The 14,303-nt window shown below is 36.8% G+C and overlaps 1 protein-coding gene across 1 annotated transcript in view; it reads right to left on the bottom strand.

Annotated features, from left to right (window-relative positions):
* Positions 1-14,303, bottom strand: part of LOC127692777 (solute carrier organic anion transporter family member 6C1-like) — a 111,904-nt gene that overhangs the window by 15,681 nt on the left and 81,920 nt on the right. The window contains exon 10 of the mRNA XM_052193374.1: positions 7,649-7,836. Coding sequence (XP_052049334.1) covers positions 7,649-7,836 — 188 coding nt within the window. The remainder of the gene's footprint in view (positions 1-7,648; positions 7,837-14,303) is intronic.

A 14,303-nucleotide genomic window follows, 5' to 3' on the forward strand; every position in this document is an offset into this window, starting at 1 on the left:
AAACTTAACATTCTGGACTTTGATTGAGTTCAAATTAAATAGCACTTAGAATGAAAGGGACAGCTTAAATCCAATTTTTACATTCAGGCTTTTCCCCATGGTTACCTGGGATGAGTGAGTTCCACAGAAAGTTGTCTTCCTTACAAGGCTTCCTCTCACTCTCATTCCCTGCAGAGTATGGTGGCTGCACACCACACTATGGAATAGCATTCCTTACATCCAGCCTACATTTAGATGCAACTTTATTCAATTTTACCTGTATCATCTTAATTTATGAGTTTCCCCTATTTTATGTAGTACCCTTATTTTATTTACAACTCCAGATTAAAATAAATGAAAGATAACTTTACATCTTTTAAAAGAGGAAGCACTAATCCACACTGATTAAAATAAGTCTAATTTATCAAACCTTTCACAGAAAAACAGCATTAAAGACAGAAAAGTCTTATTGTGAAGAATAAAAGTTCAACAGGTACAGAAGAAATGGTAAAAAAGGAAAATCTAAAATTTACTATATACATTCATGAGTAAAAGTTAACATGTTTTTCTTTCTTTTTTTGACAGAAGTGTATACAGACTTGTATAAATTTATTCAGTGTCTCTAAATTACAGAGCCCCCATCCCTCCTTGCTTCAAAGACCCATGATTTCAAATCTCATCTTCCCACCCCTGTTAGACCTCCTCTTCTCCTCAGAGATAGAGGATCTGTCTTGTGTACCAGTCCTCTCTGGGACATCCAGTTACAGTATACCTAAGCGCATTCTCTCTCACTAAGGCCCACAGGACTGTTTGGTGAGAGGATGTGATCCAATGGCAGGCATTCTTGTCAGAGACAGACATTTCTCCCACTGTTAGGGGATGAACATGAAGACTAAGATTCACTTCAGTTCCCAATGTGTAGGGGCCTAGGTCGTTGGTTAATCTCTGAAGCTCCCACTGCCCCAGGTCAGTTTACTCTGTAGGTCTTCTTTTGGTGTAATTTGCCTTTCCATCTTTCTAACTTCTACTCTTCCATTGTATTTCATATTGAACACATGACATATTTGTTTAAGAAACAAATTAATTAAATCTTTATTTTAAATCAACACCTTGTGCTTTGGGAAAAATATTTATCCATTTTCATTTTTCTACATACAGATGACAAGTTAGACCACAGTATTTATTGAAGATGCTTTCTTTGGTCTATTGTATATTTTTGGATTCTTTGTCAATGATCAGGTGTGCATAAAGGTGTAGGTTTATTTCAGGGTCTTCAATTCTAATCCATTGACCGACCTTTCTGTCTATGTACCCATCCCGTGTTGTTCTTATCACTATTGCTTTGTGGTACAGCTTGAGGTCAGGGATGGTGTTTCCCTAAGAAGTTCTTTGTTTAGAATTGTTTTCCCTAGATTGGATTTTTTTTTCCATAAAGTTGAGAATTGAGTTTTCCATGTCTGTGCAGAATTGTGTTGGAATTTTGATAGGAATTGAGTAGAATATGTGGATTGCTTTTGGTAGAATAGGCATTTTTACTGTTAATCCTACCAATACACGTACATGGGAGATTTCTCCATTTTCTGAGGTCATCTTTGATTTCTTTCTTGAGTGGATTGAAGTTCTTGTGACAAAGATATTTCACTTGTTTGGTTAGAGTTACCCCAAGGTATTTTTTTAATTATTATTTGTGACTGTTGTGAAGGGTGTTGCTTCCCTATTTTCTTCTCAGTCAATTTATCATTTGTATAAAGGAAGGCTACTGATTTGAGTTAATTTTATAGCCAATCAACTCGCTGAATGTGTTTTATCAGTTGTAGAATGTCTCTGCTAGGATTTTGGGGGATCACTTTTTTATACTATTATAACATCTGAAAATAGTGATACTTTGACTTCTTTGCCAATTTGTAGCCCCTTGATTCCCTGTTGCCATATTGCTCTAGCTAGAACTTCAAATACTATATTGAATAGGTATATGGAGAGTCTAAGTGGGTCAAGAACCTCAACATAAAACCAGGAGCACTGAATCTAATAGAAGAGAAATTGTTAAAGAGCCTCGAACTCATTAGCACAGGGGGAAATTTTCTAAATAGAATGCCAGTGGCTCAGGCTCTAAGATCAAGAATTGAGAAATGAAACATCATGAAACTGAAAAGCTTCTGTAAGGCAAAAGACACAGTCAATAGGACAAATAAGTAACCTACAGATGGGGGAAACTCCACATCCAATATAAGGCTAATATCCAAAATAAATAAAGAACTCAAAAAGCTAAACTTCAGAAACCAAAACAACCCAATCAAACAATGAGGTATAGAGCTAAACAAAGAATTCACAACAGAGCAATCTTAAATGACTGAGAAGCACTTAAAGCAATGTTTAAAGTCCTTTGTTGTCAGGAAATTACAAATCAAAAGAACTCTGAGATTCTACCTTTATACCAATTAGAATGGCTGAGATCAAAAACTCAGGTGAAAGAACACTGGCAAACATGTGGAGAAATGAAGCACTCCTCCATTTCCTGTGGGATTGCAAACTTGTCCAGCCACTCTGGAAATCAATCTGGAGGTTACTCAGATAATTGTAAATAGATCTACATTAAGACCCAGCAATAGCCAGGAGGTGGTGGTACACGCCTGTAATCCCAGCACTCTGGGATGCAGAGGCATGTGGATTCCTGAGTTCGAGGCCAGCCTGGTCTACAGAGTGAGTTCCAGGACAGACAGGGTTATACAGAGAAACCCTGTCTGGGGGGGGAGGGGGGAAAGACCCAGCAATACCACTCTTGAGCCAATATTCAAAAGATGCCACACTGTACCACAGGGCCATGTGCTCTAATATATTCATGGCAGCCTTTTCTGTGAAAGCCAGAAGCTGAAAACAACCCACATATCTCATAACTGAAAGGATAAAGAAAATTTAGATCATTTACTAAATGGAATACTATTCAGCTCTTAAGAATGAGGACATCATGAATTTTGCAGGCATATGAATTGAACTAGAAAATATCTGCCTGAGTTAGGTAACTCAGACCCCAAAGGAGATGCATGGTATGTATTTAATAATAAATTGCTATTAGCCAAAAAGGTACAGAGTTCCTAGGATACAATCCACAGAACTCAGAAAGTTAAAAAACAGAAGGGCCCAAGTTAGGATGCTTCAGTCCCACCTGGGAGGGAGAAGAAAACAATCAAGGGAGGCAGAGGGAAGGAGGGATCTAGGTGAGAGATGGGAAAGAGAGGGAAAAGAGAAACATGGTCAGGTATGGTTTTCTGGGGGGTGGGGGTGGGAAGAAAGGAAGAAGCCCTGAGAGTCATCAGAATGAACAGAAATGTACAACCTTGAGGGGAGGGGTTGGGAGGTGGGATTAATCTCTGGAATGTACCAGAGACCTGGGAGGTGAGAGATTCTCAGAACTCAAAGGGAGGGGGCCTTACATGAAATGCCAACAGTGGGAAATTTGTAGAGTCCACGTCCAGGATAAAGGCAGGTCATCAAATGGAGAGATGGTGTTGGTATCCCACAGTCAAAAATTCTGACCCAGAATTGTTCCTGTCTCAATGAACTGCATGGATAAAGTAGAGAAGAGACTAAGGGAAAGGTGGTTCAGTGGCTGGCCCAGCATAGGGGAGGCTGCAAGGTTTGACACTATTACTGATACTCTCCTGTACTTACAGACAGGAACTCAACATGGCTGTCCTATGAGAGGCCCAACAAATAGCTGACTGACACAGATGCAGATACTTACATGCAACCAGTGGAGTGACTGATGTCGTCAATCCCTGTGATTGAATTAGGGAAAGCGTGGAAGAAGCGAAGGAGGAGGGTGACCCATAGGAAGACCACAACTAACCTGGACACCTGAGATCTCTTAGATACTGAGCCACCAGCCAGGCAGCATGAATGAGCTGGCTTAAGGCCCTCAACACTTATATGGCCTAGTACTGCCTGCTCTGGCCTCAGTAGAAGTGCCTAACCCTCAAGGGAAACTTGACGTCCCAGGGCAAATAATAAAAAAAGTAATGAAACAAAGGGGAAAAATATCAGCACCATGTACTCTCCATTCACTATTTATTTCCTTGTATTACAACTTTAAACATTATCCAAAATGACTAATTTATAACATTCAACATTACTGTCCATGATAAATAGTTTCATAATTTCTTCCTCTATCTTTCAGAATTTTGAATATAAAATGAATGCCTACTTGGCAGAGCTAAGCAAGATGAAATGTAGCACACAAACCTTCATGCATGTAAGTACAACTGGCCTCCTTTAGTGACATCTACCTCCTGCTCCTTTCTCTCTTCTACTCTTCTCAAAATCTATTAAAGGTTGTCACTCTACCTTTTAATGCTCCCAACATTTAAGTAATTAAATAAAAGCACATGTCTCTGAATTATCCTGCTCATCATGGATTGCAAACAATGTTCATTGATTTTAGTTGACAATATATTCCTATTTAAATTTCTTCGGTTTTGTTTCATTATTAAAAACTATTATTGGTATTGGTACTTATCTCAGTATGTAGCCCTAGCTGACCAAAAAACATTGTGTAGAACAGATTGGCTTTGAACTCACAAATATCCACCTCATTCTGTCTCACAAGTGGTCTATTTATAGGGACACACTGCCATGCCCTGCAGTTGCTTTCCTTTTTTATTATATATGCCAATTGCACAAACCAATGACTTCTGAGTATACAATGTACTCACTTTCTGTTTTATTTATTTATTTATTTATTTATTTATTTATTTATTTATTTATATTTATATAGGCAGTCTCAGGTTTCCTAGGATGGCAACAATATCCCTTCATTTCAAAGTCTGATTTTGAACTCCTGATTCTCCAGCAGGAACCTTGTAAATTATGGGATTAGAGGAATATACAAATAATTTCTAGGTCATGTAATGCCAGACATCAAGCCCAAGGTTTTGTGAATATTCAGTAAGTAGTCTCCAAACAGAAGTACAGTTGAGCCTTCACTTCTTTATACTTGCTTTGTGTTACCCTTGTTTTCCTAGGACCTGAAGATACATCATTAATCTATTTATTGAGATCGATGTAAAATGTAATACATGCCTTTTATTTAGAATTCTCCTACCTGCAAGTGACTTTTATTTGGATCTAAAATTTTTGTCTAAAACCATTTGATAACTCATTTGAGCCACTTTCAGGCTTCAAAACTGAAAGTATCTTTTGTATTGATGTGGAAAACCACAGTTAATTCTTGTGATAATAAATATTCTTCTGAAATTCTCCTACTTTAAGTGAACTCTACTGCCATCCATAGGATTCTGAGATGTCATGAAATGTCATGCTTCCAAAGATTATATATTCATTTACTGAACACTTATTTTCTATATTCTGAAAATTATTTTATTAGAGATATCCTGGGTATTCTCCTTGTCTTCTGTGAAATCGGTTCCAGATAGATTTTCACTTGTCTGCTTATACTCAGCCCTGTCCAAAAACATCTATATTTAAGTAGGAACCTTATATTCTGATAAAAATTATATGCAGAAAATTCATGACATCTGTAAATTCTGAGGTGTCCTTCAAATTTCTTCCTTTCTTTTCAACAAAAAATCACTGAATAACCCAAACTGTCTTCAAAGTCCCAGTGTTCCAGCTTCAGTATTTAGTGTTGAGTTCAACACAGTCATGCCACATTTGTTTGTTGTTCCTTAGAAACATTATTGTGGCACATAGGAGGTGAAAATCCAGTATGGCTTCAATTTGTATACATGTAATTTTAAATTGCTGTGTTTTATCAACTCATAATTTACAATATATATGTGTATGAAGGCATATTGTTATTCGTTTTTGTAATGAATAGAAATGAGAAGACTCAATCACATTTCAGGAATGTAATTCTCTCTCTGCCGAGTACTTTTATTGCATATTTGATTTCTACTTTAATGAAGTCACTTATTTACTAATAATTAATGTGTGTGTGTGTGTTTTGAAAGTGAGTAGGGGGATGGAGAGTGAGAGTGAGTGAAAGGGAAAAGGAGGGAAAGATAGAGAGAAAGATGGTGTACTGCTGAGGTCAGAAAAAAACCTTTCATTATATGTAAATACACTGTAGCTGTATTTAGACACTCCAGAAGAGGGTGTCACATCTCATTATGGATGGTTGTGAGCCAACATGTGGTTGCTGGGATTTGAACTCAGGACCTTCGGAAGAGCAGTCAGTGCTCTTAACCACTGGGCCATCTCTCCAGTCCCAGAAGAAACCTTTCAAGACATGGTATTTTTCCATCTGCCATGTGAGTTCTAAGGGATTGAAATCAGGTTCTCAGATTGATGGCAAGTGTCTTTATTCATGGAGACATTTCATCAAGTCGAGTATGAGTGCTTTTCCGTTTCTTTTCTTTGAATTTTACCTTTTCATTAATAGAGCCATTCTTTTAGTTGCCCAAAGTGGAAGCCTGAATATGATTCTAGATGTCTCCATATGATCACTAAGGTTATAACTTTCACCCTTTTAACACAAATATTTTTGAAACTACCAAATATTTCCAAATTATCTCTAAATGTCACTATTTCAACCCCACTTTCTCTTTTCTTCACTTCCCTTCTTTAACTTTATTCTTCCTGCTATCTTCAAACTACTCTATTCAGATGCACTTCTGACTGCAACCCAAGCCGAGGACAGGCTAGGCCAGAATTGTTAGATGTTTGAGGGGCAGCTTGGGTTGTACAGCAAGATCTTATCCACCAAAAACAATAGCAAACCAAATACTTCAACTACAGCAACATAGAAGAAATTTATGTTGCTCTTTAATTTTCTTCATCTTTTGTAGAGAAATTAATTATGCATATTATATGTTATGATCAAATCATCCCATATTTTCCCTCACATCCAGTTCCTCCTTATTTTTCCCTCATGTTTATTTTTTTCATCAAACTATATATTTGCTAGGATATTCTTTTCTATGTTCATTCCAAAACAGAGAATATGTCATAAGTAAGCTATTGTTTTCTTGTTGTCGGTCAGTCTTTACTGGATAGTTCGGTCGCAGACATCCTTGTTAACCACTCAACAGATTTAGGATAGAATAATGCCCCTTTATTATGTATCTAAAGTTAAAACAGGGGCTAGTTGGGCTAAACATATTCTGGACAATCATATAAATGACAAATGTTGGGGGCCATTTTAATAAATTGAAACTGTAATTGTTACCGTTGCCCTTTGTTGTTGACACTTATGCTTTCTCAGGACTGAGCTGTTAATATAGAATTATAGTTAAATACACATACTAAGTCAAATCTATGTGACAATTTAAAATTTTCTTGATTATGGATTCATCATGTATATTCTACAAGGTAAATATAAGATTTCTTTTAAAGTTATGTTGTTTCTGGTATATAGAAAACTATATTTGCTGCATAGTTAGAGAGCAATATAGACAATTCCAAAACTTGTAGCATTTTTAAATTAAAGTGAGAATAAAAGTAGCATCTATACACATTATGCTAAAAAGACCAAGTAAAATAAGTAAAAGAAAAACACTATATATGTACACAAATTTTAACAATATAAATATTTTCTCTTTATAGTTGATACAATAAAACAAAGGAAATCATTTGTTGTAAAAATTTGAACTATTTCTCAGTGTATCATTCTTATGAACTAGCTTCTCAATAATTGTAAAAATTACATACTTACTCCATGATAATCAGGAGGGCAGGTATACAACTGAGATTAGAATAAATGGCCGCAGAAAAGTAAAAGGCAAAAAATAAAGGTAAAGTAAGACATTTGGTATTACATGTTCCAGAAAATGCATCAATATATTGGCCTTCCTCATCAGGAGATGTCAATCCTTCTTTAATGCAAGAACAATTGTAGTATGCCTATTAATATTAAAAATAAAAATAGTATTTCAGAAACAGCCAGCATGTAATTGCCTTATTATTATGAGTGTAAAAATTAAATTTACATTCAAGAGATATTTCCCAGGCTTTTATTTCCTATTGCTTTCATATATTTTTATCTCATGATATTAAATTTTAATCATCTAATTTCTCTTTCCTTTCCTCTCCTCAAAGCCTTTATGTCCTTATTTCAAAATAGTAGCCACTTTCTCTGTTTTATATACTGTTACACACACATATGTTCATATATGTGTATACATACACAAATGTAAATACACATACATGTGTGTATGTAAATGCATCTAGCTCAGTCTGTATAATATTACTTATATGTGTAATTTGGGGGCCGACCATTTGGTATTGGGTAATCATTTTGCTGTGCTCTTCATGGAGAAGTCTATTTCTCTTGTTCTCAGTATTCCTGTAAGAAGATTTTACTACATAACCTGGATGTCACAGAGGTCTATCTGACTCTGTATACAGAGTATTGTAATTAAAGAATATGCCATCACACTGAGCTTAGAATGTGACTTTTAATGAATATTCTCATGCTGAACCTGCTATAAATTACTTATAAATTGAAAATTAGTTGAAAAGTCTGAGATATTTTACTTGCCAGTAAATCACATGGAGTTGTTTATGGGTATATGATTATAAATAAGGCAGAGGCCTACAAATTTTAGAAGTACTAGTCACTTATGTAAATTTCATTATTATTGGATGTCAATATACATTAAAGGCAATTAGAGGTAATAAAGTATTCATGTTTTAATTAATTACTTTTATCTGAGATTTGAAGTATGGACATTAATCTGACTATGAAAGATTGCATAATTATGTTAAACCTTTGTTTTGTGTGTAATCATGAACATAATTAATTCTTACTAAGCAGAATAGAAACATTGTATCAGAGATAAAATTTTGTAAGACCATTGAGAAGCTATTGTAATGAAAACATTGGGAGGAACACAAGACACATAAACATGCATGAGCACAAGTGTGCATGCACACATGCAAGCAGGCACACACACACACACACATACACACGCGCACACACACACACACACACACACACACACACACACACTTCCTATAACCCCCTCTAACCCCTGGTGAAAAAAAGCAGTCACTGAGCTCCTCCTAACCAAAAAAAAAAAAAAAAAAAAAAAAAAGACATGTATATTTAGGGAACAGTTCGAGTCAACTCCCATACTCTTCAAATTATTGCTCCAAATGGAAAAGTATCCACACTTGGTCTTCCTTGTTCTTGAGCTTCATGCATTCTGTGAGTGGTATCTTTGGTATTCTAATCTTTTTGGATAATATCCACCTATCAGCAAGTGCATACCATGTGTGTTCTTCTGTGATTGGGTTACCTCACTCAGGATGATATTTTGTAGTTCCATCCATTTGCCTAAGAATTTCATGAATTCACTGTTTTTAATAGCTGAGTAGTATTCCACTATGAAAATGTACCACATTTTCTGTATATATTCCTCTGTTGAGGGACATCTGGGTACTTTCCAGCTTCTGGCTATTATAAATAAGGCTGCTATAAACATATTGGAGCATGTGTCCTTATTACATGTTGGAGCATCTTCTGGGTATATGCTCAAGAATGGTATAGCTGGATCTTCAGGTAGTGCTATGTCCAATTTTCTGAGGAACCTCCAAACTGATTTCCAGGGTGGTTGTACCAGCTTGCAATCCCCTCAGCAATGGAGGAGTGTTCCCACCAGCAATGGAGGAGTGTTCCTCTTTCTCCACATCCTCTCCAGCATTTGCTGTCTCCTGAGTTTTTGATCTTGGCCATTCTGACTTGTGTGAGGTGGTTTTGATTTGTATTACCCTGATGATTAAGGATGTTGAACATTTCTTTACGTGTTTCTCAGCCATTTTTAATCCTCAGTTGAGAATTCTTTGTTTAGCTCTGTACCCCATTTTTTAAAATACGGTTATTTGGTTCTCTGGAGTCTAACTTCTTGAGTCCTTTGTTCTTTGTTCTTTGTTTTAATATGGTTATTTGGTTCTCTGGAGTCTAACTTCTTGAGTTCTTCTGAGTTCTTTGTATATATTGGATATTAGCCCGCTATCAAATGTAGGATTGGTAAAGATTTTTCTCAATCTTTTGGTTACCATTTTGTCCTATTGACAGTATCCTTTGCCTTACAGAAACTTTAAAATTTTATGGTCCCATTTGCCAGTACTTGATCTTAGAGCATAAGCTGTTAGTGTTCTATTCAGGAAATTTTTCCCTACGCCCATGTTCTCCAGGTTTTTCCCCACATTGTCTTCTATTAGATTCAGTGTATCTGGGTTTTTTTTTTTTTTTTTTTTTTTTTGATTTGGTTTTTTTTCGAGACTGGGTTTTTCTGTATAGCCCTGGCTGTCCTGGAACTCACTCTGTAGACCAGGCTGGCCTCGAACTCAGAAATCTGCTTGCCTCTGCCTCCCAGAGTGCTGGGATTATAGGCGTGCACCACCGCCGCCGACAGTGTATCTGGTTTTATGTGGAGGTCCTTGATCCACTTGGACTTGAGCTTTGTACCGGGAGATAAAATTCTAAAAAGTCTTTATTTCTTCCTTCAACAAGTTATCTTTGAGTAGAGTATTGTTCAGTTTCCATGTGTATGTGGGCTTTCTGTTGTTTTTGTTGTTACTAAGACCAGCCTTAGTCTATGGTGATCTGATAGTGTGCATAAAATTATTTCAGTCTTCTTATATCTGTTGAGGTCTGTTTTGTAACCGAGTAATTGGTAAATTTTGGAGAAGGTACTGTGAGGTGCTGAGAAGAAGGTATATTCTTTTGTTTTATGATAAAATGTTCTATAGATATCTGTTAAATCCATTTGGTTCATAACTTTTGTTAGTTTCACTGTTTACTTTGTGTTTCCCTGATCTGTCCATTGGTGAGAATGGGCTTTGAAGTCTCCCACTATTATTGTGTGGGGTGCAATGTGTGCTTTGAGCTTTAGTAAAAAGTTTACTTTTTTAGTAAAAAAAAGTTTCTTTTATTAATGTGGGTACCCTTGTATTTGGAGAATATATGTTAAGAACTGAGAGTTCATCCTGGTAGGTTTTTCCTTTGATGAGTATGAAGTGTCTTTCCTTATTTTATTTGATTACTTTATGTTGAAAGCCAATTTTATTCAATATTAGGATAGCTACACCAACTTGTTCCTTGGGACTATTTGCTTGGAAAATTGTTTTCCACCCTTTTTCTCTGAGGTAGTATCTATCTTTGTACCTGATGTGTGTTTCTTGTATGAAGCAAAATGTTGGGTCCTGCTTATGTATCATGTCTTTTAGTCTATGTCTTTTTATTGGAGAATTGAGTCCATTGATGGTAAGAGATATTAAGGAGAAGTGATTGTTGCTTCCTGTTGTTTTTGTTATTAGAGTTGAAATTATGTTTGTGTGGCTCTCTTCCTTTTAGTTTGTTAAAAGAAGATCAATTTCTTGCTTTGTCTAGTATGTAGTTTCCTTCCTTTTGTTGGGGTTTTTCATTTATTTTCCTTGGAAGGGCTGAATTTGTGGAAAGATATTGTGTAAATTTGTTTTTGCCATGGAATACCTTGGTTTATCTATCAATGGTAATTGAGAATTTTCTGGGTATAGTAGTCTGGGTTGGCATTTGTGATCCCTTAGGATCTGTAGAACATTTGTCCAGGCTCTTCTGGTTTTTATATTCTCTGGTGAGAAGTCTGGTATAATTCTGATAGGGCTGCCTTTGTATATTATTTCTTTATTTCTTTATTTCTAGTAAAACAGTTGGAAACCTATAGGAAATATTCAAGGGTATGCCATGGTGTAGCTGCCCCTCCTTCTTTCTGTGCTAGGAAGTTATTCAAGAAGGTTGCTGCTATTCCTTCCATCAGTTAAACATAACTTCATATCTAATACCTAGGGAAAAGACTCTGTGGATTTTATTTCTCTGGTATTACATGTGTCATGAGGGAAAAAAGGCTACTTTGGTTGAAGTTCAAATGACTAGGTGAGCTTCAAACTACACCAGGCATTTTCTGTTCAATATTGGCAACCTATGATTCAATTATGCTGGCTTTGAGGGAAAGGAGTTTGTCTGTGAAAGAATTTGAGTAATCCATATAAGCTAAGCCTGCCTCTGAAGAAAGGTAGCAAAGAAAAACAGATTTTATTGCTTTCTAGCTTAGAGAAGCCAGAAGAATTTATTAAGTCATTCCTTCTTAGAGATTCTGGAAAGTGAAGAGCTTGGGCTTGATCCCAGTTTTCTGTCTGGGCAACTGGGCCATATTTGTCTGGGATTCTGAACACAGAATTGGGGTGGGATCATAAACAATGTTATTCAAATTCAAAAGAATATTGCTAGTAGAGATAGGGTAACAAATGATGAATATTGATCCCAGCTCAAGATACATAGTGATTCCAAATAAATGAATTAAATGAAAATTATATTCATGATACTACAGAAAGCACAAGCAAAAGAGAAAATTATAAATGTTTGCAGACTGACAAGATAATACAGCTCTGTGGTGGTGAATTTTGGTTTTGAGGGTGCCCTGTTTAATTTGTGGAATTGATTGTGAGCATTGTGTCTAATATGACGTGGCCAGAAGGAAATAAAAATGCTAGATGTCAGCTCTGTTTCTTCATAAACATCAGGAGACAGAGGAAACAAAAGACAAGATTTTAGTGCCTAGATCCATATTTTATTCCAATAAAGAGGTAAAATCTGAAGAAAACATAGTTAGAAGCTATAAAACATGCACACAAGGACAGGAATGATAATTTTGTGAGGTGACAAAATGGGGTTCTCATGTCACCTATATTAAATCCTGGCATGGTAGTGTGCTTGTAAGCTCACAGCTGTAGATGCACAAATGTGTGGTTCCCTGGAGATGTGGGAGAGCTCCAAGCCTGTGCAGACTGCCTCACAACACAAGGTAGACTGATCCTCATGAGTGACATCAGACATTGTCCTCTGACCAGTGCACCATTTATCTAATTTCTTTTTCCCTTTTCCTTTTTTTATTGAATATTTTCTTTTTTTATATAACTATATTTTATTAGATATTTTCTTTATTTACATTTCAAATAACTTCCCCTTTCCTGGCTCTCCCCTCCCCAAAAGTCCCATAAGCTCTCTTCCCTCCCCCTGTTTCCCAATCAACTCCCTCCCGCTTCCCTGTCCCATATTCCCCTACACTGCTGCATTGAGCCTTTCTAGGACCACTTTCTCCTTCCTTCTTTTTGGGTATCATTGATATGTGAATTGTGTCTTGGGTATTCTGAGCTTCTGGGCTAATATCCACTTATCAGTGAGTGCATACCATGTGTGTTCTTTTATGATTGGGTTACCTTACTTAGGATGATATTTTCCAGTTCTACCCACTTGCCTAAGAATTTCATAAATTCATTGTTTTAAATAGCTGAAAACAGTATTCCATAGTGTAAATATACCACATTTTCTGAATCTATTCCTCTGTTGAGGGACATCTGGGTTCTTTTCAGCTTCTGGTTATTATAAACAGAGCTGCTATGAACATACTGGAGCATGATGTGTCCTTATTACATGCTGAGGAATCCTCTGGGTATATGTCCAGGAGTGATATAATGTGGTCCTCCAGTAGGATCATACCCAGTTTTCTAAGGAACTGCCAGACTGATTTCCAGAGTGGTTGTACCATATCCTCTTTCCAGGAAGCCCCTATCCTCTCCTCCCTCCCTCTGCTTCTATGAGAGTGCTCCAGCACTCACCCTCCCACCCACTTCTACCTCCCTGCTCTGTCATTCCCTTGCACTGGGATATTGAGGCTTCTCAGGACCAAGGGCTTCTCCTACCATTGTTGTCCAACAAGGCCATTCTCTGCAGCATATATGACTGAAGCCATGTGTATTATTTTGTTGGTAGTTTAGTTCCTGGGAGATCTGGGGTATTTGGTTGTTTGACATTGTTGTTCTTCTTATGGGTTTTAAATCAATTGAGCTCCTTCAGTGCTTCCTTTAACTCCTCCTTTGGGGACCCTGTGCTCCATTGCTTGGCTTCAAGCATCCACCTCTGTATTTTCCATGTGTTGGTATCACCTCTCAGGAGACAGCTATATCAGGCTCCTGTCAGCATGCACTTCTTGACATCTGCAATAATATTTGGGTTTAGTGGCTGTATATGGGATGGATCCCCAGGTGGGGTAGTCTCTGGATAGCCTTTCCTTCAATTTCTGTTCCAGGTTTTGTCTCCATATTTCCTCCCATGAGTATATTGTTGCCCCCTGAAGAAAGACTAAAGCATCCACACTTTGGTCTTCCTTCTTGTGGTCTGTGAATTTTATCTTGGGCATTCTGAGCTTTTGGGCTAATATCCACTTATAAGTAAGTGCATACCATGTGTGTTATTTTGTGACTGGGTTACCTCACTCAGGATAATATATTTTAGTTCTATCCATTGGCCTAAGAATTTCATGAAGTCG

Source organism: Apodemus sylvaticus, chromosome 9 (genome assembly GCF_947179515.1).
Source record: "Apodemus sylvaticus chromosome 9, mApoSyl1.1, whole genome shotgun sequence".
Classification (NCBI taxonomy): Eukaryota; Metazoa; Chordata; class Mammalia; order Rodentia; family Muridae; genus Apodemus; species Apodemus sylvaticus.